The sequence below is a fragment of the Carassius carassius genome, chromosome 30, assembly GCF_963082965.1.
Source record: "Carassius carassius chromosome 30, fCarCar2.1, whole genome shotgun sequence".
Lineage (NCBI taxonomy): Eukaryota > Metazoa > Chordata > Actinopteri > Cypriniformes > Cyprinidae > Carassius > Carassius carassius.
Genome location: NC_081784.1, coordinates 7,793,582 through 7,821,077, shown reverse-complemented (window position 1 = coordinate 7,821,077; position 27,496 = coordinate 7,793,582). Strand labels below are relative to the sequence as shown.

The window sequence follows — 27,496 nt, the reverse complement described above, 5'->3', positions numbered from 1 at the left end:
TTTCAGAAATCATTAAAACATGCTGATTTAGTGCTCAAAAACATTTTTTATTACTATCAGTGTTGAAAACTGTAGTGCTGATTAATATTTTTTGTGACTTTTTGATGAATAAAACATAAACATTATAAATGTCTTTACGGCCCTTTACATCAGTTTAATGTGTCTGCTAAATATTTAAAAAATCTGAATTATGAATATCAATCAAAACTGCATCTGAATTTAAATATACTGTATGTACAATATAATACTTAATTCCCAGTGACTATATTTACAGCAAACTAAATTACAACTAATAAATCTACCTATTTATATAACCATATATAACTATAACCACAGCTATTTATAAACTAGTGTCTAAGCTTAGTCATAAAGTAACTTGCCTTTCAACTACTTAAAACTATGTAGGTTCAAATTATAGTCATAAACTACAACAACTCAAAACACAGCTAATTATTAATAAACTCAAATAAAGCTAAAATAATTACTACCAAACAACAAAAGTAATATAATAAATCAGAGCTGATAAAACCAGGTCAGAAAGACATAACTTGTGGTGATATGAAATGAAAGTACTTGAGAGAAAAAGAGACAGAGAGAAGTGGTTCCTGGTGCATTCTGGTGCATCGTGCTGCAGCATCATGGGAATATAACAAGCACCAGCCGAGAAGGAGATCCCCGACACACACACACACACACAAATACTATGCACACGCTTTCTCAAAATCACACTTACACACTGTATTTAACACAATGACAGTATTCACAGATGGGTATAAAGAGATGGAGAGGTGGAGCTCTTTTCTTTACTCTGTCAGCTTTAGTATGTTACAAGCATCATCTGATGAATACATTTTTCTCTAAATATCTTTCTTTCCTGGTCTCTCATCTACTGTCTCTATCTCCAAAGGGTTTAATGGTCATTGAAGAGGGGTCACAGTGACATAAGAAGCCTACTATGAAGGAGAGAGAGAGACAAATTGTGTATATCTACCTTGTGCTGACAGCTGACCTTTCTAAAAGCAGAACAGAAGGCTGGATAACTCCATATAATCTAGTTAGTTAGTGTACTGGTTAGGGTGCCAGTGATTTAAACCCTGTTTGTGGCAATGGCAGGTGCTTGGTTATGCCTTTACTCAACTTTCTCTCTGCAAGTAGTCCATTGGCTGGAATGTAACTTAGGAATGGTGCCTGCTATTCGTGTACTAGTGTTGTCATGATACCTTCATCACTATTTAGTGTACGACACAAGCTGAATTGTCACTTTCGATACATGATACTTCTCGTGCTGTTTGGATGCATTGTTCTTTACACAACTTTGCAATGACAAGCAGATTGTCTACGCCTCCTGTACTCTGAATGAATATTTTAATTATTATTTTGTGTATCTTTTATAATTGAAAAGTAGGTCAAATGTGTTTATCTAAAACACCGGAAGAATAATGCCTTCATGTCTAAATGTGGTCAGTTCAATCAAACCGCTCCTTATGCAGGATAATTTGCTTTAATTTTGCAAACTTAAAACAGGATTAAAATAATTGAAACACTTAATGACCACACAAAAAATAAGATATACATACTCCCTTAAATATTTATATAAAGTCTAACCAAAAATCTTGATTTTAATTAAACAAAAAGTCCATGGATACATTATGTGTCAGCTACTCAAATACTCTTACTGTACATATAGACTGTGGGTGGGTTGGAGTGTCATGTGGAATATGGTGTGAATATTCTTACTGTACTATTAATAACCAGCAGCATATCTGGACCAGCAGTCCATGTGTTACTGAATTACTGGATCTGTTTCCAAATCTCACATGAATTAACTGAATTTAATTAAATACCACCAATCCTGAGAGAAATCTCAGACCCCCTCCTTACACCTCTATGGAGTGACTATGTGTGCTTAAATAAAGAAAATGTGTGTATGTAAAAGTGATTAAATTGCATACAACTCATACTGGAATCTACAAAAGATTTAGAAAAAAGAGAGAATAGAAACAGCAGGAAATACGTCTTTGTAACTTCCGGCACATGTGCCCTTCTATTACAGCCATTATAACACAGCATCACATGACAAAATACATGAGCAGATATGACAAACTAAACATCCACAAATTTTAAACCTAAAAACCCAATTCCTCAACTACCTGCAAGCATCCTTACAGTGGCCCCAAAAACTATTTGTTCATCTCAAATTGGACTTAGAAATCCATGAATGACTTTGCAAAAATAAGAAATATAGTGTAAATACACTTGTTATGCAAAGCATTTCACAAAAAAATGTCATTCATTAATAAAACAAAAGATGTATTGTTTGAAATTGTGTGTGTAAATGAGGTGCAGGTGTGGCAAGGAAATTGGCTGATGAATGAGGTGCAGGTGTGGCAGGGTGATTGTGATACAGTGACTCATGGGTAATGTAGTTCGGGTGTGATGCAACAGTATGAGAGGTGCTAGTGTCCAAGTGACATCTGGTGGTTGATGGGTGGAATGGTCCTGAGTGGAGTGCCCTCTACTGAAGCTCATGGGCACTCCATCTAATGATCGTGACATAAAACGCTCGGAAATGTCAGACTGGCTAAACAAGACTTCGCAGTGAGTGAGAGTGAGTGTGCTGCTTTTATGTGTGTGTGTAAATGAGGTGCAGGTGTGGCAAGGAAATTGGCTGATGAATGAGGTGCAGGTGTGGCAGTGTGATTGTGATGCAGTGACTCATGGGTAATGTAGTCCGGGTGTGGTGCAACAGTATGAGAGGTGCTAGTGTCCAAGTGACATCTGGTGGTTGATGGGTGGAATGGTCCTGAGTGGAGTGCCCTCTACTGAAGCTCATGGGCACTCCATCTAATGATCGTGACAGAAATTAAGACTAGAATGTATTTGGATTTAGAAGTTATTTAGTACTTAGAATTCTGGTTCTCAAATATTGGGAAAACATTTCCCTGTGATTAACTATACCTGTGGTTTCTCTGCTAGGACACCTGTGTGACTTCATACATCCATTAACTTGACACCAGCTGGGCAAAAGTAATGGCAAATTGGCTCAGAAAGGTGAAGTTAGTTAGCTTTAGCATCATCTGTTTGCAGGTGACACTTGGTTTGACATTTTGCAATGACATCTAATGCAATGGCATTTCAAAATGTATCCAAAAACTTCCAAGTACTTTTTGGGGCCACTGTATATTTCAAGCTTCATAAATCTTACCTTCTTTACCATCTGGACTTGTAAAAAGGGAATAAATGTGAATTAAATAAAGCGTATTTACCAGGTCTCATCGTTTTTGAACTCTAGCTCTCCATACGCATCCTCGAAGTCCTCTCCACCACCTTTAGCGAGTCCCTCCACTGTGTGGAACGGAATGATGACCGTCCCTCTTGCTCCGGACGTCCGCAGCACTTTCACTTCCATGACGCCCACACTCTCACTCACGTGCATGGACTCGCTTTCAAAAGTGAAGATGCCTGCATGGTCATCGTCGAGGATGGTAACCGTGGCAACAGCAGGAAATCCTATCAAGGCCTTTGGGTATGGAAGGCTACTGGGCGACAACACCTCATCCTCAGTCTCCAAAACACGGACGTTACTGAGCCGCACAAAGAAATGCTCATCCTCTTCAAAGATGTCGTCATCAATGATGCCAACAGTGATCTCCTTGACAACCTCACCAGGTTTGAACACCACCATACCCTCGGTGAACTCATAGTCCGCACCGGCATTCGCTGAGCCATCTTCCGTTTTATAATCCACATAGATTGTATTTGCGATGTCGCCTCCTTTACGCACTATTGTAAGCAGAACAGCTCCACAGTTCTCCAGACACTGGTAAATGGCAGGCTCAAACATAATGCGGGACAGAAACTCCTCAGGTTCTTCTGCACGAACTTCTTGAATACTAGTGCTGCATTTGGCTTGCTCGGCCACATGCTTCTTGAGAATGTTCCCGGCACCGGTCATCATCCTCGTGGCCTGGATACGATAAAACGCTCTGCTTTTCTGCTGGTGTGACAGTGCATAGTAGTTGGCCATCTCCACCAACTGATCAAGTTCCTTCTCTGGGTGTTTCTGCTTCAGGTCCTTCAGGATACGGATCATATCTCTGCGAGACTCGTCCACCTCCTTGCCCTCAATCAGGCCCATCAAATTACTAGCAGCTCCGCCATCGACAAAATGAGAATTCATCATCTTTCCGTCCATTTCGATGCCTTTTGAACGGTCCCCCTCTGTCTCGATAATGACGCCTCGGTGCTTGTCTGTGCGATATTTCTTGTGCATAAACTTGTAGAAGAGCAGGCGACGGTCAGCAACCCAAGCTAGAACAACACAGATTGGGAAGAACGCCAAGGTGAGAAGCCCTTCCCATACTTGGACTACATTGGGCGAGAACACAGCCAGGATCATATAGAGCCAGATGTAGGCAAATATGCTCCACGCCGCCGTCACGAAAAACACACGCAAGTGTTTTACCCTCCGGACCTCCCCTTCCGGGATCACCGACACGCAAAGGCCGATGATCACAAACATGTTGAAGGCAGCGCTGCCTACGATGGTGGACGGACCAAGTTCGCCGGCGTGGAACTCATGCCCGCAAATCTCGATAACAGAGAGAAGGATCTCAGGGGTAGAAGAGCCCAACGCCATGAGTGTGAGGTTGGACACTGTCTCGTTCCACACTCGGATTGTCGTTGTTGTCGTCTCACCATTTGGACGCTTGATGATTATTTCCTTTTCCTGGGAGGTAATAACTTCAATGGCGGCCATGAAGCGATCCGCAATAATCGATACGCCCAGGAACATGTAGATTAGTGCCACAAAGTACACAATGACCCTGGCGATCTTGTCCCCCATGGAAGGGTCCTCGGGGTACCAAATTGGTAAGATAATGCCAGGCTTGCATCGATCTGCCTCCCCGATGCATGTGATGTTATGTGAGAGGGATGGGCTTGGTGTGACACTTGCCTCTGCGCAGAAGAAAGTTGCTGCCACGGAGACCACGCCCAACCAGAGGTAGGCAGAAGTCTTTGTCCTTGAGTGATCCATGCAACCTCTTTCACCTCAAGGGTCTGTGATCTCTAGCTGTCCTTTGGGAATCCAGCACTGGGCTGTCTTTGGTTCCACACGCCACCTGTGAGATAAGAAAAGCAGGGAGTGAATCAGAGAACAAGAAGTCGGTACGTAACTAATCAAAACACCTTCCTAATGGCAGAGGAAAGACACCTGACATCAGGGGTCAGGAGTATGAGTAGTGCAAAAGTAATGTAAACAAACGCATTTGAGAATTCTGCAAATAAAGACATAATACTTTGTTAGATTTGCAAGTAGTGCATGTGTGTAATATAAAATGGTGAAATACTAAAGGTTCACACAGCAAAAAAACTAAAAGGCTCACTCAGCAGGTGTGAATGTTTCCAGAATAAGCAATGTCCAAAACGACGCACAGAAAAACATCAACAACAGAGCAAGGGCAGTGTGTTCTTCTGTTCCAACTTGTTGCCTATTGAGGTACCATTTTAAGGCTCTTGTTTCAAAAGGCAATTTAATCCTAAACTATGTTTTTCGAGGAAAGTAAATTACCCTCAATTAAAAAATAAACCCAAGCTGGTGGATGATGTTAAATAAATACTGAAAAGAATTATAAAAATGGTTCAGGGTAATACTAATAATCTCACTACGTTTTGTAACAGATCTGTATGGCTGTTCTAGAAATTAAATGTCTGCCGGTTTTACCCATAGAGCTGGGAATAATTAACTAATATGGACACAGATTATTTCATTACATTTTTATCCCACTGCACCAGTGGAGATCAGAGTGTGTATTTGGGAGAGTGTGGAAGCAGCTCTGGTGAATCCACATGGAGATAGAGATGATGTGTTTGTGTGTGTGTGTGTGTGTGTGTGTGTGTGTGTGTGTGTGTGTGTGGTTCATTTGCTCTTTCTCTAACACAGAAATTCACCCAGAGGAAATTTGTATTGCTCAAGGGGCTGCTCTTTGAAAACTCAGAATGGATGTCTCATTAAAGTATCCACTATGTCTCATGTTTCTTATTAAATTCCTTAGGGGAAATAAAAATTTGATTCAAATACACCACTGTTGAAAAGTTTGGGGTCTGTAAGATTTTTTTAATCCAAATTTTTGAAGGAAATTAATACTTTTATCCTGCAAGGATGCATTCAATTGATCAAAAGTTACAGTCATATTTATAATTATTTGAACTGACTTTTGAACTGAAGAAAATATTTGAAAAAATACAAATGTATTTATCAGCATAACTGCTTTAAACATTAATAAAAAGAAATGTTTCTTGAACACCAAATAAGCGTATTAGAATGATTTCTGTGACACTGAAGACTGGTGTAATGTTTGCTTAAAATGCACTTTTGCCATCACATGACTGCAGATATCTAGCAGTTTAAATACGATGCATGATCAAACTCCAAAAACTCATAAACCCAGAAGATGTTGCAAGGCAGATGCAGATGAGCATAAGTGGACTATGCGAGAGTCATCAGGCTAGACCTAATAAATGTGAGTAAAACAAACACTCTCACACACACATATGCAGTGGGTTGTAAGTAAACAGCACAGTGTAGAAACAGAAGGCCTAATGAGGAAAAACTGTTTTGTAAAGCGAAAGAGCCCAGCCTGAAGCCTTGAGCTGCCCCCAACTCTCCCTCCTCTCTGTCTACACTACATATGTGACAATAAATAAAGGGTGAAAGAAGAGAGGAAGAGGAGGAAGCCTGCAATCACATGATGTGTGTTATACTGTGTTAACAGACACAAACTTTACACATGAAAGATTATTACCATCCACGTCAGCTCATGCGTCAGCAGCACCACATGCATGCGTAGTGGTACTCTCATTGCGAAGACTGAAATTGTTGAATAAAATAATTATTTTTGGTTTCTTTGAGCACAAAAAGTATTCTTGTGGCATCTTATAATTGAGGTAAAACCTCTGATGTTATATTGACTATTTTAACAATATCCTTACTACCTTTCTGGGCCTTAAATGTGTGCTGTCTATGCAGGGTCAGAAAGCTCTCGGATTTCATCAAAAATATCTAAACTTGCGTTCCGAAGATGAATGAAGGTCTTACTGCTTTGGAACGACATGAGGGTGAGTAATTAATGATGAAATTTTTGAAAGTGACATGACATACAGCCAAGTATGACCCATACTCAGAATTCTTGCTCTGCATTTAACCCATCCAAAGTGGGTTAAATGCAGTGGGCAGCCATTTATGCTGCAGCACCCAGAGAGCAGTTGGGGGTTCGGTGCCTTGCTCAAAGACACCTCAGTCATTGTATTGCCAGTCCGAGACTCAAACCGACAACCCTATGTTTAGGAGTCAAACTCTCTAACCATTAGGCCACAACATCCTCACAGTTTGGGTGAACTATCCCTTTAATTCTTGCAGCTGTATGCTCAAATCAGCCAAACAAGTCAAAATTATTTTCTGTGGTAATCAACACTATTTCACAGTCACAGATGTTGAGAGAACTGAATTGAAATGTTAGTAGCTGAAATATTTTAACATGGATAGAGGAATGCTTCAAAACAGGACCGCGGTGGTCTACCATGCAGTTAAATAGGATTTCCTGTCTGTTGTGTATGTGTGTATGTGAAATGTGCCTGTAACTAGAAGTTATGGAAGTAGCAAGCCGATTAATTATAGATGATTAGATTTAGACTGATGCAATTTAGACTGTGTGTGTGTGTGTGTGAGAGAGAGAGAGAGAGAGTGTGTGTGTGTGTGTGTGTGTGTGTGTGAGAGAGAGAGAGAGAGAGAGAGAAACCCACTACTGGTAAGTTAGAGAATGTGGGATAAATTAGTCAAAACAAAGTGGGTTATAACTGGTGAAACTCTACAACTACAAATACACTGCCACACACACAGACACAATCTTGTATGTGTTTGTAACCCCTCTTTATCTTTTCCTGTTACTTTTAGGACACTAAACATGTCCCTTACACTAATATGACAGGCATCAGCAAACAATCCCGAATGACAACACTTCAGTTAGAAACACTAAAACAAGAGGAGCTAATTAAAAGTGTGTGTGTCTGAGGTATGAAACATATCTGAATAGTCTGAGGCTATCTGAAAGATTTGTCTTATCCCTCGACATGAAGTCAGCACCTGTTACCATAGCAACACAATGGAACGCGTGGGACAGGAATATTTTTATGGGTCTCTGAAATCATGCTCATAAAAATCAAACAAAGCTTGGATACGTTTTGGGGCCCAGCGTGGGTTTGCATCTGCTCATCAGAGAAACTGAATCCCATCCACTGGACCACAGTGACTGTTTATTTACTGCCAAACAACCAAACTATCACACAACATTACCATCAAGGCATAGTGAGTGTTACTTGTAGTTGATGTCACATGGGTGTAAAATTACTACTGTTCTACTACGATTGCTAACTTAACATACATGCAAAAAACACACAAGCATTCACACAGACTTTTTACATTTGCTGCTTAGCAAAGTTCAAATGTTGTGGGAATTTATATAGTGTGACATCTAAGCCTCAGTTTGACCTATTCATGATACATACATATATATAAAAATTCATTTGGGGTCAGTAAGATTAGTTTTTAGAAAATCAGTATTGTTATTTAGCAAAGATGCATTAAATGTAAATAGATTTATAATTAAAAATATAATTATAATAATTTATAATTTAGATCTTTCTATTTATCAAAGAATTCCTACAAATGTTTAAAAAAAAATTCAACATTGATAGTAGTAAGAAATGTTTCTTGAGCAGGAAATCTGCAAAAATCTACTTTCTGAAAGATCATGTGGGACCGGAGTAATGATGCTGAAAATTCAGCTTTGTGTCACAGGAATGAATTACATTTTAAAATATATTCGAATAGAAAACAGGTATTTTAAACTGTAATAATATTTTACAATATTACTGTATTGTTCATCAAATAAATCAGAATCAGAAAGTGCTTTATTGCCAAGTGTGTTTACACACACAAGAAATTTGTTTTGGTGTCAGGAGCTTCCAGTACAGAAAGTACAAACACAGTGCAGACATACATATAATTTAAGGTTATAAAAACACTAATAATAAAGAGAATAGACAAGAAATCATAAACAACAATATAGTAATAAAATACAGAGAAAAAAGAAAATGGCAGTAAACAGAACTCTGAATGTACATAAGTGCTATTTACAGAGTTATTTACAGATGTACAGTCTTGAGGTGTGTTATGTGTTGTACAGGTTTGTTAAGTAAATCCAGCCTTGTTAAGCATAAATATTTTCACATGCTTAACATCTACAGTAGTCTGAATGTTCATTTACAGCACTTCCTCTGGGTTGTTTTAAACTTAACTGTTCATTTTCTGCTCACAAATCATACGACACTGAACCTGGAGTCTGTCTGGCCATTATTTGAAAATTAGACATCTTGAAAGACAGAAATACAACAAAAATGTCCTCTGTGAGCAGCTCATCTCTACACTCATCTTTGGCTTTTCAAGACACATACAGTATAGTAATGGCTTTGATGATGACCGCAGATTTTCAAAAAACAAAACGGTGATACTTAAAAATCATAATTTGCTCATATATTTTACATACGCTAAAAAAAATGGTGTAGATACTTTTTTCACTCAGAAACTGTTAGCAAATTTATATTACATAGAAATGGCAGATTAACACATTGATTTAAACATGAGATTTTGAAGTAGAAAAACAGAATAGTATTCTCAGTAACATACTCCAATAATTACATAAACAATAGTTAATGTTAACTAAACATGTTTCGTTAATTAAATAATGTTATTAAACTAAACAGCACTATTTTAACAAAATCCTTTGATTATTAAAGCCTTGCATGTCTTATAATGAAGAAAATAAACTGATAATCCCCAGGTCATGATATTGTATTGTGAATTAGGAGTGTGTAGCTGCTCAGAGAACTGGAAGGAAACATCTCAATGCTAAACACCCACACAGAAGACTCTGGTCAAATGCATTCATATGTGTGTAAGAGTGTTATCCCAATTTGACCCTCAAAAAACACTTTGTATTAAAACCTCAATTTGGTTCTCCAAGTCTCAAGGTACAGGTCTTGTGTGTGTGTGTGTGTGTGTGTGTGTGTGTGTGTGTGTGTGTGTGTGTGTGTGTGTGTGTGTGTGTGTGTGTGTGTGTGTTGATGCACTCTTGGAGGTAAGCAAACACACTTCAGAACATGAAAAAAATCGTATACATTATTTCACATACACCCATGAGACGGTAGAGTGCTGACAGAGATGACAACACACACACATACCGACTCTTTCACTCTCTCAGCATCAGAGTCAATGCCAGCATGAAAAGTAATGCACTAAAATACAGTAGAAGAGACGACACACACACTTTCACACAGCATTGCATGGAAAGCCCACACAGAGATTAGTCGGAGAGCAAGTAGCTCTGCCATTCTTACAATTACACATGTCTCCTTTCATCATCCTACCACTCTTGGTCTGTTTTTCTTACTTTTTTTCAGTCAGATGCAAATTCATTGGTTCGAAATCTGATAATTTGATATTTAAATACCTTCAGCATACTATGTTTTTACTATGTGGATTGGTAAAAAATTGTATGAGTGACTTCTGTGAAAGAAGAAAAAATTATATTCTGAAGAATATTGCAGTCCAAACCAAATGGGACCAGTGTTATTTTAGTATAATTTATATACTAATTTATAAAATGTAATAATATTTTGAACTAACTTTTATTTTCATTCTCATCTTAATTTAGGTTTCAGCAATTTTGTTGTGCTTTTGTCATTTTTGTAATTTTTATAAGTAAATTTAGTTGCTTTAGTTTTAGTAATGTAGTACTTTTACTACTTACCGTAGTACTACTTACTGCTTTTACTACTTAGTTTACAACTAATGTAGTAAAACACTTCAAGGTTTTAAAGTTTTTCTTAGTTTTAAGTTCATCTAATGTTTATATTTTACATGTACATTTAAATTAATGCAACTGGCAGACCAGAGTGATCTACATTTTTTCAGTTCTTACTTTTCCTGGAAATCAAACCCATGACCTTGGCGTTGCTAGCACCATACTCTGCTACAATTAGTAATTTTATTTTATTTTCAGATTTATTTCAATTACTGAAAATTATTTTTAATCGATTTAAACAATAACAATGCATGGGACGCCACTGATTTTTTTTGTCCAAAAAAAAAAAAAAAAACACCTTTTAGAGTTCCATAGAAAAAACTAAGTAATGCAGGTTTGTATCAACATGAGGATGTGTAAATGATGCCAGAATTGTCATTTTTGGGCAAATGACTTTTTTTGGGGTTAACTACTTTTAAAAGGGTCTTATTATGCTCTTTTACAAAGTCTTGATTTTGTTTTGGGGGTGTAGAACATGTTCTCATGCTCTCAACGCATTATTTTTCACATAATTTTCATTATTATAATACCTTTAATAATAAATATAACAATAATAATAAATATAATAATAAATAATAAATCAACAATAACTGCATTTACTATGTACAGATAAGTGCAATGGTAATATATATTATGTTTATTGTTCTTTAATTCTAACATTATGACATGAATTGCGTTGAAACTGTTATACAGCTGAATTTATTTATACCATAATCTCATAATTGAAGTGTAAATTCTGCAGATTACATCATTGTCCAGTATTGTACTGCCAGCAATTTATAAAAATGTTTTCATAACTGTTATATATATTTACATACATAACTATTAATCAGGGTCATGTGTAATAATGCCCAGTGAGGTAAAAAAACATCTGCTGCAAGGAAATTCAAAAGGCACGGGGGTGAAAAAAACAAGGCGGAAACTTGACGCTAGAGCAGCACTTCGTCATCTTGTCTGATGCACTCAACCAAGCCATGCCCTTATTCCTCCCCACCCCCCAGCTATTTGAATTTCTGTAGGCGGGAATTATTCGTGCCCTATTATGCTATTTTTACAGTTCCTAATATTGTTTTGGGAGTCTCCTACAATAGGATTATGCATGCAAGGTCAAAGAACGCTTTATTTTTCTCAAAATATGTATTGAATATCACCTCATTTTCCAGCGATTCTCAAACTCTGCTCTGGTCGGTGTTAGAAACGATAAACCTATTTCAATAGTTCTGTATATTGAACGCTCTATACAAAATATAAACATCTATTATTTATCATTCTCACAGGTTGTGATTCAGTGAAGCAGCTGGTCCAAATAAACAGGAACCTGATCCATCTTTCAATAGCAAGCGTTTTGTAAAACCCGTGATGAACTCCCAGAGATTAGAGAAGCAGTAGTCAGTATAATGACGTATTTGTGGGCGGGGTCAAGTTGTTTGCAGCCAGACAACTTAGAACATAGGCGCACATTATGCAAATGTGTTACCCTGTGATGTGCAGCTGTCACAGAAGTGGGAATTCGAATTACTAATGACTCGTCTAGGCTGTACAGAGTAGATTCTTTATTTTGCGAGACAATAACTTTATTTATCGTAAACTTCCTGCTTTACAACATTGCAGATCATTTACATTCACATACAGCTACATTAACACTGCATGAAAAGCAATACTGGAAATGGCATTATAAGGGCACTTTAATGATATTCTAATGGACCACTTTGTGACATCACAAAACCCGGAAAACATCGCTATAGTCCAAATGAGCCTTTCGTTGTAGTTCTTGAAAAGGAATTTATTTATTTATTTATTTATTATGAAATATCTCCCTTTGGAGTGGACTTTGAGATTTGTAACTTTGTAGATCTTTTTTTTTTTTTTGCCCAAACATACACACTACACACTGACTAAAATTAAAAAAGTGAAAGAGCATAATAGGACCCCTTTAATTATAAGTAGCTTATATCTACATCTCCAATACTGGTCCAATGAAATTAATTCAATAGATTAAAGTAGGAGCCATTGGCAATGTCTTGATCCAATCACACAGATTGTGAGTTTGAATCTCATTCATACCAAGATCAGGTCAGACCTCTCAAGAAACATGACTGGCAGCGTTTCAGCATGGTGAGCCAATCGTGGGTAGCCTCTTTTCTACCGCCTCAGCTGTTCCCATAGCAATGAGATGCCTGTGGGTTGCAGGCTAATACGATCATGTGGATCTCAGCATGTGTTAAAGTACCTTGTTGGCACCTGTAATCAATGGGCAAATAGCAAATAGCTATTTATATATTGATGTTTTTCGAAGCATACAAAGTCTCTATGACAAGGACTTACTAGTAAACAGGCAAAACGCTATGCATAAATTGTGGGGAAAAAGTAAGTTTGGAAACTTCCATCTTCACTCTTCCGCTCTCTCCTTCTTGTATATATCACACCTCATCCTGCGTCGCAGAACCCTCAACAAATCTGTTCATAAGCAACTGTTGACAACTGCTGCTGAGAGGCATCTTAGTGAACACTTCAGACAATAAATAGACTACAAATATTCACACAAAAGGCCTATGAACAACTCAGGCTAATTAACATACTAATGAGGCCTTTAAGCTAACAAATTGTGTGTGCTCATTAGAGAAAAAATTGGAGGCAGTCAGTCATGTCTGCGAATGTGTGTAAAAATGTATGTATTTTTGCCGTACACACTCACAGCTGCAAATGACACTGTAAAGCCAAATACCACACAAATGCATAACAGCATGTTTGCTGCCAGCAGCACTTCTGTTTCCCAAAGTTTTGGCTTTCACCGGCATGGTGAAGAAAGAAGAAGAACTACACGTCTCTCAGGGTAACAGGAGACAGGGCAAGTTAGAGACACCCACAAACATGAGCCTCCCTCCACCCTATTTTAAGAAATCCCCAGTTGGGGCGACACCTGATAGGGGTATAAACAGAGTGAAGGAGAGTGTGGCAGGTGGCAGCTGTTCTGAATTAATCACATATCTCAGCAAATTTTTTTTTTACCTGTTCGGACCCCAAAGAACATGAGGAACTCACATCAGATGACTAACTCTACAATAACATATGTACATCTTACAAAACCCATTTTACCTCAAGTATTAGTTTTACCATCGTGTTTGACATAAATACAGCATGAGGGACCTAAAAACTGGTGGACCAAATATGCTGTGTAGGATGCTGGGATTTTGTGAGGGACGTTCCAATACATACGTAGAAAAGTGCACATTCTCCATTTAAATGAAAAATGGAGGAGGAACCGTCAAAAAACTGAGCGACATTTCTCCTTATAAATGTTTCACAGGGATGGGAGTAGAATTTAATGATGCTGGTTGAGATTGTAATTCTATGAGCGTTTTTTAGTACTTTTGAAGACAACAAATAGACATAAGAATTATTCATATTTACTTCCTTCAGCAGTCAAAAGATGAGCATGATAAAAATAATCAATTGTGGTTCAGTAAGTGACTCAAATAAATCAACTCTCCGAGTGATTTATGTGTTTTTGATTCACTAAGAGAACCGGCTCATAAGAGTCATTCGTTCGAATCGAACTAGAATGGCCGCGCTGTAGGTTTTTGGATCACTTAAAAGAACCGACTCAAACGAGTAAATCGTTCGGGAATCGGTCTACACTTGCTGCGCAGTATGTGGTTGATTCAGTCAAAAAGATTCGGCTCACAATAGTCATTTGTTCGGGAATCGAACTATACTGATCACTAGATTCGGTGGTAGTGTTGCCACTGAATAGTAGTGCAGGAAACACTGTCAAGAGTTTTTTAGTTCGGTGATCTGTCCGCATTAGAAAATGATGGCACGTTCGAAAACCGTTGACGGAAACGTGAAGAAATTATTCGTTTAAAAAATGGAAACGGTCTCGGTTCTCAGCCCAGATGATCCGTATGAGTTTCTAAATCATCATAAACTAAATCCACATTTTATCATACAAATAAAGGCATAAAAATCATTATGGTTCTTTCGGTAATCACTACAATGACGAATTCAGCACTGCCAGAGATTATTTTACGTTTGAGTGGCATTATGGTGGAAATGATCCTGTGACGCAAATTTGGAGACATCTCGCTCCACAGTAATTCCACATTGCGCTGATCAAATCCACTCCGAACAGCGCCTGCCGTTTACCGAGGAAAATTCACTACATTCCAGCTACTCCTAAATTAAGCCGGTGGCGCCTCTAACTGCACTAATTATCGCTGACTAACCAATAGCGACGCGCAAACGCAATGAACGGAAGGTACGTACCTGTGATTTAAGCAAATGAGGAATGCTTTCCTGCTAAATGATTTTTGGCAATGCCAAATATTCCAGCCAGATCCGTTTGCTCTCCGTTACGCGTGCAACTGACTGTTTCTCGGTGGCAGAAATACCCCAGGGCCGCTTTCGCCCTCCTTCGCACACACAGACCGACCCCGGTGCCTGCTCAGTTCCGGCAGATCGATGGAACCGGCGAAGTGATGCCTCTTTCCCTCGCGCGCCTCTGATGGATGTACTGGTCACTGGGGCTGTCAGCGCGCGCTCAGATCGAAGCGCTGTTGAAAAATGGAACCTTGGAATCCATGTGATCGGTTCTTCCGCGAGCCCCGAGCAACAGCGGCGAACGAACGCTCGCGCCCCCTCCTCCCCCCACTCTCTCTGTCCGTCTCACGTTATAGCGCAGGAAACAAGTTGGTGTTCTCACAACCGAGCGGGTCTCGTTTCATTTCATGACCAAGCATCCCGATTCAGCACCAGTGCAACCGCTGCATCTGAAGCCTTCCATCCGTCAGCATCTGTGCATTTCTTCTGCATGCATTTCAAACCCGCTTGCTTAATTAGGCTACCGCTTCATTTGATCATGCAGCTGAGAGCGTTTTTCCGTGCATCACGAGAGGGACCATTTTAAGATGGCAAATATTAAGAATTAAATTCTCCTCTCTCTCCCCTTTCAATCTCCGCCCCCCTTCTCCAGATTTCGCCTTGGAAACACACCCTCCGCCGAACACACGCGGACACACGCGTCTACGTCATAGCATCAGCTGGGACCGATTAGATGCACCATAATTCATGTGCATGTAATATCACATCTTTGCTCGTGCCTTGAAACAATGTTTAAAATACCAAGCATGACGATATATGGAATAATTGCGTGTAGCAAGAGGTCAAAAATATTTAGTTGGGTCAAGAAGCCTTAAGTCTTTAATGCTGCATGCTTGAATGTTGTTCTTGAGCTTACATCTGTGCTCCTACAATTACCTTCCACAAAATGTGTAATTGTATGATTTTATGATAGCGTGATCTAATTTAATATCACATTTCGTGTTACTGATAGACTGATACATAAAATAATGCATAATATTATTGGATCATTTTGAGACTGTAGACCAGAAACTGCCAGACTGGACGAATAATAGAACTGTCCACCCATAAATAGAGTTTGTTTCAAAACTTAACGACAGCCATATCAGAGAACTGAAAAAAAAAGTTAAATTGTATAATAATAATAATAATAATAATAATATGTACATGTCTAATCATTAATTATGTGTAAATCTTAGGCTATTTGTTATCATTAAAGGAATAGTTCAAACAAAAAGGACATTTTGTCCTCATTTACTCACCCTTATGTTGTACCAAATCTATATGATTTTCTTTTTTCCATGGAATATAAAATTATTTTAAAGAACACTGGGATCCAAACAACATTGCCTCTTTTGTGTTGCTCAAAATAAAGAAAGTCACAGCTTTGGAACGATATTGAGACACACCAATTATGAAAGAATTGACCATTTTTGGTTACCTTTTAAATAGCATTTTTATAGCCATATTTCATACTACTCTCTAGATGTCATTCCCTTTTCATATTGGGAACTATTTTCTGTGTATATCCAAAAAAATGCCTCTTTTCTTCATAATATTTAATCAACATGAAAATATATTCTCAACTGAAACATTTTTTCAGCCAACATATCCAAACCCACGACTTCCCATGACTGTGACTGGTGCAATGCCAAGGTCAACGGAAATTACATAGCCTACTGATAAAAATTATACACTGAAAGTTGCACTGTAAGTTACTTTAAATAAAAGCATCTGCTGTAAGCATAAATGTAACAAAATGGGTTTCAAACACATTTAATGTTAACTATAAAACTCCCTGAGGTGCTACACAACATATTCTGAGGATATAACATTTACATTAGAAAACATAATAGAGAGTTTTGAATTTAAGCTCAATTTCATTGACATATAGGGCTGTACAGGGTTAACAAATGATCTCAGTTTAGCTGTTTACAAGTGAAAATCTGTGAGGCCTTTTACTGACAATCAGATCCAAAACATATCAGCCACCTAATCTGTGTTCCTGCAGACATCATTAATGCTGATATTATCAGTCCTACTTCCAGCCAAGGAAAGTGTGTTTGTGTGTGTAAGAGAGAGAAAGACTGTGCCCAGGGTAAGCAGCCCACTTTACCAGCCTCTTCTAATTATGACTGCCCTTCACATGACCAAATCATTTATCGCACATATAACAAAGCTAAAACAAATTGCCACAGACACACACACATAATGACTTACACACACACCAGCTGTTCTGTTGAGGAGGATTGTGGGTATTTTGAGTGAAGGACAAATCAGATCAGGAGTGAATCAATGAATGCATCAATCGTTGCTGAGCTGAGTCAAACATCTCTTCCGGTGTTCGGTAACAAAACCTTATAATTTTTCACCACACGTTACCAGTTGCTTCCAAATCACTGGATCACTGATGCTCAACTGGCTGCTTAATGTGAGTCTTATAATAATTGTAATGAAAGCAAACACACCAAACAGACACAAAAATTAACCAACTAACAAGGGATTTGAAAAAACCACTAACCTTAAATATTGAACAATGGCAAATAACTCAGTGTGTAAAGCCTCATTCACACTTACACCAATTAAATCTGTGAAGTTCATTGCTAGAACCATTCCTACTACATATTCAACCAATTCAGATAACATGGTTGTGGGAAATTTTCTTTCAATTCATTTGAAAAAAAACATCTACATGAAGTATAACTGGGTTTTGAATTGGAATGGCAGGAAGAAAGAATTTACAATGTACTAAAATACTGTAAAAAAAATAATAAAATAAAATAGGACATTCATTCACAGAAACAAACTAGGGTTGTAACCATAAAATTAATTTATTAAATATGATCAAATATATTCAATGTCTGGGGGCAGTAGGATAAATAAAAAATATAAAAAAAATCTTTTCCAGAGCTCAAACCATGTGTGTATCCTCACTCGCCCCTCTGACTCCAGCAGTCATGAAGAGAACAGCAGATATAGACCAGCTGTCTGTCTTCACCCGCAGTAAGACGGCCATGTGGCGGGCAAAAAGGCCATCAGCTGACTAAGCACGTCTGTCCAGTGTCCATCAGTCGTCTTACCTACTGGGGACAACACCTATAGCAGCCAGTGCTAATGCACATTGATGGGATATTAACACACAGACACATACAACAAATTAAGGGACATTAATCTCTTCTGTCATCTTTAACAGAGGTTAAACTGTGTGTGTATCCTCTTACTCCTCAAAATAACAGCTGCCCCAAAGAACATCTGCTATCAAGAACATCCTACATACACACATTCCCATGTTTTATGGGGACATTCCATACACATAATGATTTTATACTTTACAAACTGTATTTTCTATCCCCTATATACTCACAGAAAACTTTCTGCTATTTTAGATTAAAAAAAAACCTCTGTATGATTTATAAGCTGAAAAAAGTATTACTGGTATTACTTGTTGGGATATTTGGTTTCAGTGTAGTAATACCAGGTAAACACACACACACACACACTACAGGCATGCAGCAAGGCTTAAGGCTTATAGACAAATAAGTTGGCCAATCAGTGCTTTAGAAGTGTAAATACATTTGAACCAAGGAATGAAAATAGTTATCATGAGACATTTTTCCATAACGTTCCATGTTTTCACTGCATGAAAACTAAAGCAAAATCTAAATGAAAACATTCATAAACTGAAATGAAAAGAACATATACAAAATATGTTAACTAGAAAAAAAATGATTTTTTTAATTAACATTTTATGATTTGTTTTAATTTTTCTTTTTTTTTAATGACCAATAATTATTTTAGTTTTTGAAGAATGGTAAAACTTTAAACCTACAAAAACCACCTGCATTAAGCATCAAAATGTCACTTGAGAGCAATTACACTATGTGAAATTACATAAAATTAACAAACATTTTTAAAATGATACCTGCACATTATACTTTGCACATTATCTTTAGCAGCTTTGAAATTCTGAACAAATCTGATAAAACAAGAATAATGTCAAAACTAATTAAAACTAATCTCAAACTGAAAAAAACAAACACATTTTAAATAAAATAGAAATAAAAACATTACTGTTCAAAAGTTTGGGGTAGGTAAGTTTTAAGGAAATTAATCCTTTTATTAGTAAGAATGCATTAAATTGCTGTTCTTTTGAACTTTCTATTCATCAAAGAATTCTGGGGAAAAATGCATCATGGTTTCCACAGAATATTGAGAATAACTGAATAACTGAACAGAACAACTGTATTCAGCACTGATAATAATAAATATTGCTTTAGCATCAAATCAGCATATTTAAGAATAATTTCTGAAGGATCATGACACCGAACACTGGAGTAATGACTGCTGAAAATTCAGATTTGCAATCACAGGAATACCAATATAAAATACATAAGAATACAAAATAAGTTATTTAAAATTGTAACAATATGTGTATCTGTGACGTAACATCACCACAGTATTGTATATATCTGTGTAGTGATGCCACAGATTAAAGGGATGGAGTAAGTCTGTGCTCTGTGCGTAAATGCCCAGATGGCTTGTTAGTGCCAGTATAGTTGTGTGTGCAAACATGATTGGCAGAGCTGAAATGTGTGTGTGCTGAAGTATGAATGAATCTGAGATTGTGTGTCTACGAGATAATGCATTCATCTGTGTGCTGTGCCGTAGTTCTTCCAGTATGTATTTTCTGCCTGAGCAGTCCTTCTGCTGCAGAGCATCGGGATATTTATAGAACACAGAATTATGACAAAGAAAAACAATAAGTTATGCATATAAAGCATCACATGCATGAAGAGGATTATCAGTTTAGTACCGGTGCAGTGCGAGTATAATTTAGTTGGATATAATAGTTTTTGTGTGTGTGATACTGATGTTATCTGTTTCAGTGTGGAGGTGTGTGTGTCATGCTAATTATGTGTTACAAGCTCTAAAAGACAGGCTAATTACAAAACTAAGAGTTCATGTGGGTGTTTGTTCTACAAGGGGGAAGAGGAGTTTTTCTCTAAACGTTGCCAATTTCACAGCAGGGCCCTTTGTGTAACCTTTACACACACACACACACACACACACCTTTCTATCCTATCTGCCATGTGATTTGCCTTCCCAAGGAGTATGCAGTACATATTGAATTTGATTTCTTCTTTTCTTAGTGCTGCAATTAAAAATGTATGCAGTTTTCTTGCAATTTGTGATGAAAAATTAAAGCACACGTGTGAGGGAGTCTCAAACCACAGTCTGAGAACATGACTACACACTTACAAATATGAAACGATTATCTGATGCAGAAAAGCTAGTTCATGCATTTATAACCTCTAGACTGGACTATTGTAATGCACTTCTAGGGGATTGTCCTGCAACTTCAGGAAACAAGCTACAGGTAGTCCAAAATGCAATGGCTAGAGTCCTTACAAGGTCAAGAAAATATGATCATATTACCACAATTCTACAGTCTCTGCATTGGCTACCTATTAAGTTCTGTATCAGTTACAAATTATTATTACTTACAAACTCTAGAATAGCCTTCCTGATAATGTTTGTGGTTCAGACACACTCTCTCTGTTTAAATCTAGATTAAAAACACAAGCATTTGAATAATGCATCTCATAATTTGTGCCTGCAGTTGTATCTGATCAAATGTGCATTATAATTCTTTAAGCTTGGGTTAAACAAATTAATTTTATTTTGTTGGAACAGCAGCTACGCTAATTATGTCTCCATTTGTTTCTCTGTTTTGCCACGGGTAACTAGGATTTACACAAGCTCCAGTCTGGATCCAGAACACCTGAGAAGAGATGATGCCAACCCTGAAACAACATACAGAACTAACAAATATTGCTACTTACTATGCAATCACATTATAATTGCTGTTAATAGTGTTCATCGTCTGGTTGACTATCTCTTGTATTAATTTTTCTGAAAATTCCTGTCATATGCACATAAACTGACAGACACCACTTATAAGATACTACTAAATATTGTAGAAACGTAATTTTCTGTAAAGTTGCTTTGCAGTGATTTGTATCGTAAAAAGCTCTATACAAATAAACTTGAAATAAATACACACATAAACACACACTATATGTGTGACATACAATAGTCCTACATACCATATGTATGAAAGTACAAATGCCACATATAGGCATGTTTATTAGGGGAAGGCAGTTTATTAGTTAGTTTGAGTGATTGAAAGAGAGCACTGTATTGATATTCGTCAAACATTCAGGCTAGGGTTTATTTTAAACCCCAAACCCTAATTATTAAATATCACACCTAACTTCTGAATAATCTGTGAAATATACAGACTTTCGTCAAAGTTGGTATTAATGTCAGCAATAATTTTTTTTGTAAATATTGTAAAAGATCACAAGTAGTATGCAAACATGTAGAAGATGATCAATAGCAGTTCAACATGCAATAATAGGATTACGTCGATATGATTCACCCAAAAATGAAATCTATCCCATGATTTACTCACCCGCAAGCCATCCTATATGCATATAACTTTCTTCTTTCAGACAAATACAATCTGATTTATATTCAAACATGTCCTGGCTTCATTATAAACCTGCCAAGGTTTATAATGGCAGTGAATGGGTGTTACTTTTTCAATAGTCCAAAAAGAAGTCCAATAAAGTGTGTCTATCCATCATTAAAAAGTGTCCCACACAGAGGTTAATAAAGGTCTCCTGAAATCAAATCTATGTGTTTTTGTAAGAAAAAAAAAATATTCATACTTAAAACTTTACAGACAGTAGACTCTAGCTTCCACTGTCATATGTCTCTTTTAACTTTTGAAATATTTAAAATGTGTAATATGTTTGTTTGTATTAAGTGCTATTTTATAAGAACCTTGTAACCTTGTAATCTTGTAATCTAATCTTTAATCATAATTAGTATGCAAACATGTAGAAGATTATCAATAGCAGTTCAACGTGCAATAATAGAATTATGTTGATATAGCACATCTGAGATGCATCTTAACCTTAAAGGGATAGTTCATCCAAAAATGAAAACTGGGTCTGTTGAAAGCGCTATATAAATGCAGTCCATTCACCATAATTTACTCAACCTCTATATACGGTATATAGTTTTGGAAGTTTCTTATGCTAACCAAGGCTGCATTTATTTTTTTTATTTTTTTTAATATTTAAAAATGTAATTTATTCCTCTGATGGCAAAGCTGAACTTTAAGCAGCCATTACTCTCACACAATCCTTCAGAAATAATTTTAATATGCTGATTTACTGCCCAAGAAACATTTCTTATTATTTTCACCGTTGAAATCAGTTTTGCTGCTTAATATTTTTGTGGAAACTGTAATGCACTTTTTCTGAATTCTTTGATAAACAGAAAGTTCCAAAGAACAGCATGACAATACAAATCTTTTGTAAGAATATAAAATTCTTTCCTGTCACTTTTAATCAATTTAATGCATTCTTGGTGAATAAAAGTTTCAATTTCTTACTGATTAAAATCTTACTTACCCCAAACATACATAGGCTTTAGGGAATTTTAATTGAATGCACAGTGTAATGGAAAAATGTGTTCTGTGTGAATGCCCCCTCAGTGGTGACTATCCAAATCACAGTAGCAACCACAAAACATTAAAACCACTCCGAACATCTTAGCAACCACATAGAAACATCCTAGTGTTGTTGTGGTGAGTTTTTCGAGCAAAAACACTCATATTTGATTCAGAAAATATAAAAAAAAAAAACTAGTGAATATCATTATAATAGCAAAATGACATGAAATAAGGTTACAGAATATTCCCTCAGAACTTAGGAAAGAGAGGAATCTGTGGAGCAGGGATTTACACTGTACATGTGTGTGAAGCTTGACAATGCTAAAGCTAGATTTCTAAAACACTGTTCATGATTTAATCTGCAAAAATAATCTTAGAAGCGCACACACACATAAGGCCACAAGGCAACATCATACATTCAAACATTTGCAGGCCCATTTTGTTCCTCTTCAGCAGTGAAATTTGAATTAATTAAGGATTAAAGATGTTTCCTAAAATCAGCAAGGCTCTCTCTCTATATATATACAATATATAAACTTATTTAAGTCAAAAAATAAGAAATATACAATTAAGTGAGAACGAAAGCTAACCACATCTTGAATAAGCACACTCTCAGAAAAAAAGCTGTCACTGGGGTGGTACCTTTTCAAAATGTACACTTTTGTACCTTTTATGTACTAATATGTATCTTTATGGTAACAATATGGACTTTTCAGGTACAAAGTTGTGCCTTTTGAAAAGGTGCCGTCACAGTGACCACTTTTGTACCTTTTTTTCTGAGAGTGTACCTTATTTAAAGACCAAATTATAGCAAATAATTGGTTTCTGTGCTAAATACAGAACAGATGATCATTTTATAATTTTTTTAATTAATATCACATAAATGAATAGACTAATTCATGATAGGGTAATGACAAGTTAGTGATAAATTAATACTAAATTAAACACTTTCGACCAGCATCAAATTAATATCCCTTAGAGTATTCACTGTTATTAAAGTATTTCTTTACTACAGTCGTGGCCAAAAGTTTTGAGAATTACATAAATATTGGAAATTGGAAAAGTTGCTGCTTAAGTTTTTATAATAGCAATTTGCATATACTCCAGAATGTTATGAAGAGTGATCAGATGAATTGCATAGTCCTTCTTTGCCATGAAAATTAACTTAATCCCAAAAAAACCTTTCCACTGCATTTCATTGCTGTCATTAAAGGACCTGCTGAGATCATTTCAGTAATCGTCTTGTTAACTCAGGTGAGAATGTTGACGAGCACAAGGCTGGAGATCATTATGTCAGGCTGATTGGGTTAGAATGGCAGACTTGACATGTTAAAAGGAGGGTGATGCTTGAAATCATTGTTCTTCCATTGTTAACCATGGTGACCTGCAAAGAAACACGTGCAGCCATCATTGCGTTGCATAAAAATGGCTTCACAGGCAAGGATATTGTGGCTACTAAGATTGCACCTAAATCAACAATTTATAGGATCATCAAGAACTTCAAGGAAAGAGGTTCAATTCTTGTAAAGAAGGCTTCAGGGCGTCCAAGAAAGTCCAGCAAGCGCCAGGATCGTCTCCTAAAGAGGATTCAGCTGCGGGATCGGAGTGCCACCAGTGCAGAGCTTGCTCAGGAATGGCAGCAGGCAGGTGTGAGCGCATCTGCACGCACAGTGAGGCGAAGACTTTTGGAAGATGGCCTGGTGTCAAGAAGGGCAGCAAAGAAGCCACTTCTCTCCAAAAAAAAACATCAGGGACAGATTGATCTTCTGCAGAAAGTATAGTGAATGGACTGCTGAGGACTGGGGCAAAGTCATATTCTCTGATGAAGCCCCTTTCCGATTGTGTGGGGCATCTGGAAAAAGGCTTGTCCGGAGAAGAAAAGGTGAGCGCTACCATCAGTCCTGTGTCATGCCAACAGTAAAGCATCCTGACACCATTCATGTGTGGGGTTACTTCTCATCCAAGGGAGTGGGCTCGCTCACAATTCTGCCCAAAAACACAGCCATGAATAAAGAATGGTACCAAAACACCCTCCAACAGCAACTTCTTCCAACAATCCTACAACAGTTTGATGAAGAACAATGCATTTTCCAGCACGATGGAGCACCGTGCCATAAGGCAAAAGTGATAACTAAGTGGCTCGGGGACCAGAATGTTGAAATTTTGGGTCCATGGCCTGGAAACTCCCCAGATCTTAATCCCATTGAGAACTTGTGGTCAATCCTCAAGAGGCGGGTGGACAAACAAAAACCCACTAATTCTGACAAACTCCAAGAAGTGATTATGAAAGAATGGGTTGCTATCAGTCAGGATTTGGCCCAGAAGTTGATTGAGAGCATGCCCAGTCGAATTGCAGAGGTCCTGAAAAAGAAGGGCCAACACTGCAAATACTGACTCTTTGCATAAATGTCATGTAATTGACGATAAAAGCCTTTGAAACGTATGAAGTGCTTGTAATTATATTTCAGTACATCACAGAAACAACTGAAACAAATATCTAAAAGCAGTTTAGCAGCAAACTTTTTGAAAACCAATATTTATGTAATTCTCAAAACTTTTGGCCACGACTGTACAGCAACACTTGTCATAACAAATGAATTAGTCTGTTTTTTGTGCTCCTCACCTGACCAGCTAAAACATCTCAAAAGTTTATTGAAACATGCTACAGCCTTTCCCTGTCAACACAGTTTTTTCTTGAACAGGACACATGAGTGGCTTTAATGCCCCCTGAGGTTATCTGGACTCCTGAAGTCAGATTTGTTGACATGTTCCCTTCGTCCCATGAGGATCATTCCTTCTTGAGCAATTAAAGTGACGGAGCACATGATATGACAGTTCTGGAATTTCCAGCAGGAGAGTGACGAGGGGAAAAAGGGAAAGTCAGCAGGGGCTTGTTAAAATGTGCCTCAGAACAAAGCTTCACATTACACAGATGAGTCAGTGCTGGCGTTAACATTAGCCTGAGAGCAGCAGCCCGTGCCCGGATCCTGTCGGAAATACATGTGCACTCCAGGACTGAATCAAGACCGTGCTGCTGCACAGTTGGATGCAATGTACACCAAAGATGCAACCTTTTAAAAATCACCATAGGTGTAGCATTGATCAAAGCAGCAGGAGGTGATATTCTACCCAGATATTAGCACTTGCTGTGTAGCATCTCACTGATGCATTTATTGATGATGATGATGTGCAGGTTGCACTGTACAATAGATAATGATGAAACAATGAAAATCACAAAATGAGCACAGACAGTCAACCAAAAAATGTTGGGTCTAAAAGTAGGATTGCACAATAAATTATAATATAAATCTAAAACACGGCTCAACGATAAGGATGGCTGGCTGGCTGGCCTGGGGCCAGAGAGAGAAGTTTTTGGGTCAGCTGAGAAAACAGGGGTTGACACTCACTGGTCCTTTCAGGCTAGTTGTGCAATGCCACCGAAAATCTGGCATTCATTGATCTTGTACATCCATTTTTATGCCTTGCAGACTTAAACATTTGGTTTTCTGAGATGTTTTCTACATTTTGATTTGATCATGATTTGTCACCAAAATATTGTCAAAAATGACTTGATAGTCTTACTGAAAGCATCAGTAAAAATTTGTTGTAAACTACAAAGTTGTTAAACGTCCAACTTAGTTTTTTTTTTTTTTATAAAAAAAATAATTTTGTAAAATTAGAATACAGAAAACTGAATGACAAAATATAAAAAGGCACTGGTAAAAATTATTCACCTTTTTGATTAACTTGGGAAGTCCATGGTATTGAATCATGTAAAATATCTCTCAACTTCTAAAGCTACAACAGATATGACTATTAGCATAAATACTGTTAAAATTGAAAGAGTCATTTCCATACCACCTGTGGCACCAAACTGAACTGTCAAAAGAAGCACGTTTCCAAACCAGTTTTCTCTCAAATTAATGCGAAAGAAACTGGTAATTAACTCCAAGAGGTAAATGGGCCACGGCTGAGACATGGATATAGATTAATTCATGCAAATACATGGGGATTCACATTTATGACAGACTTTAATGCTCTAAAGACACAGCAGCAATGCACAAGGTGGCTTATTTACATGTTCATGGTTTTCTGATGCTGGTTAATGGTGCACATGGCTTGCAAGTGATTGTTTTAAAGTCTATTCACAAAAATGAAGACATAACTACATTACGGTTTTAAATTACAATTGTCCTCTAAAATAATTAATTGAATATGTGATAATTAAAGGTATAATATTTTTTTTTTTTCTTTTTTTACAAGGTACAATACTAACATTTATGTCTTAAATTCTTAAATGTCAAATGTTAAAATCTTCAAGCTTTTATTTTGGCAGATACCACGAGTGAAATGATGTAAAGTTCTATCCACAGAAATGTTGGAAATTGTGTGAATGTGTAAAATTGAACCGAGCACACACTCAGCTCCACATTAAGCTCACCGAACATAGAGAGATGGAGTTTGGGAAGCAGCATTTAGTGTAAATTGAGGCGCTGAAAACACTCTTCACTGCACAAGAGACTATATACTTGAATAAATTTTAGCCTTTGATTTTTATAATCACATCAAGTTATTGTGTGAGTGCTGTATGAAAGCAAACTGACATGGTGACACAGACAAAATAAGGTTTGCAACCTTACTGATTCTATAAAAAAGCATCAAAGACACTGGAGAGAGAGATCATCTAGAT

At 37.2% G+C, this 27,496-nt stretch overlaps 1 protein-coding gene across 3 annotated transcripts in view; it reads right to left on the bottom strand.

Moving 5' to 3' along the window:
• Positions 1–15,820, bottom strand: part of LOC132110517 (sodium/calcium exchanger 3-like) — a 36,291-nt gene extending 20,471 nt beyond the window's left edge. For 2 of the 3 annotated variants that reach the window (XM_059517200.1, XM_059517201.1), the window contains exons 1-2: positions 15,189–15,820; positions 3,267–5,123 (exon numbers count right to left, since the gene is read on the bottom strand). In XM_059517200.1, the coding sequence (XP_059373183.1) occupies positions 3,267–5,038 (1,772 nt within the window). In that variant the 5' untranslated portion in view covers positions 5,039–5,123; positions 15,189–15,820. The remainder of the gene's footprint in view (positions 1–3,266; positions 5,124–15,188) is intronic. The other variant, XM_059517199.1, reaches the window with a different exon arrangement.
• Between the last annotated feature and the right edge of the window lie 11,676 nt (positions 15,821–27,496).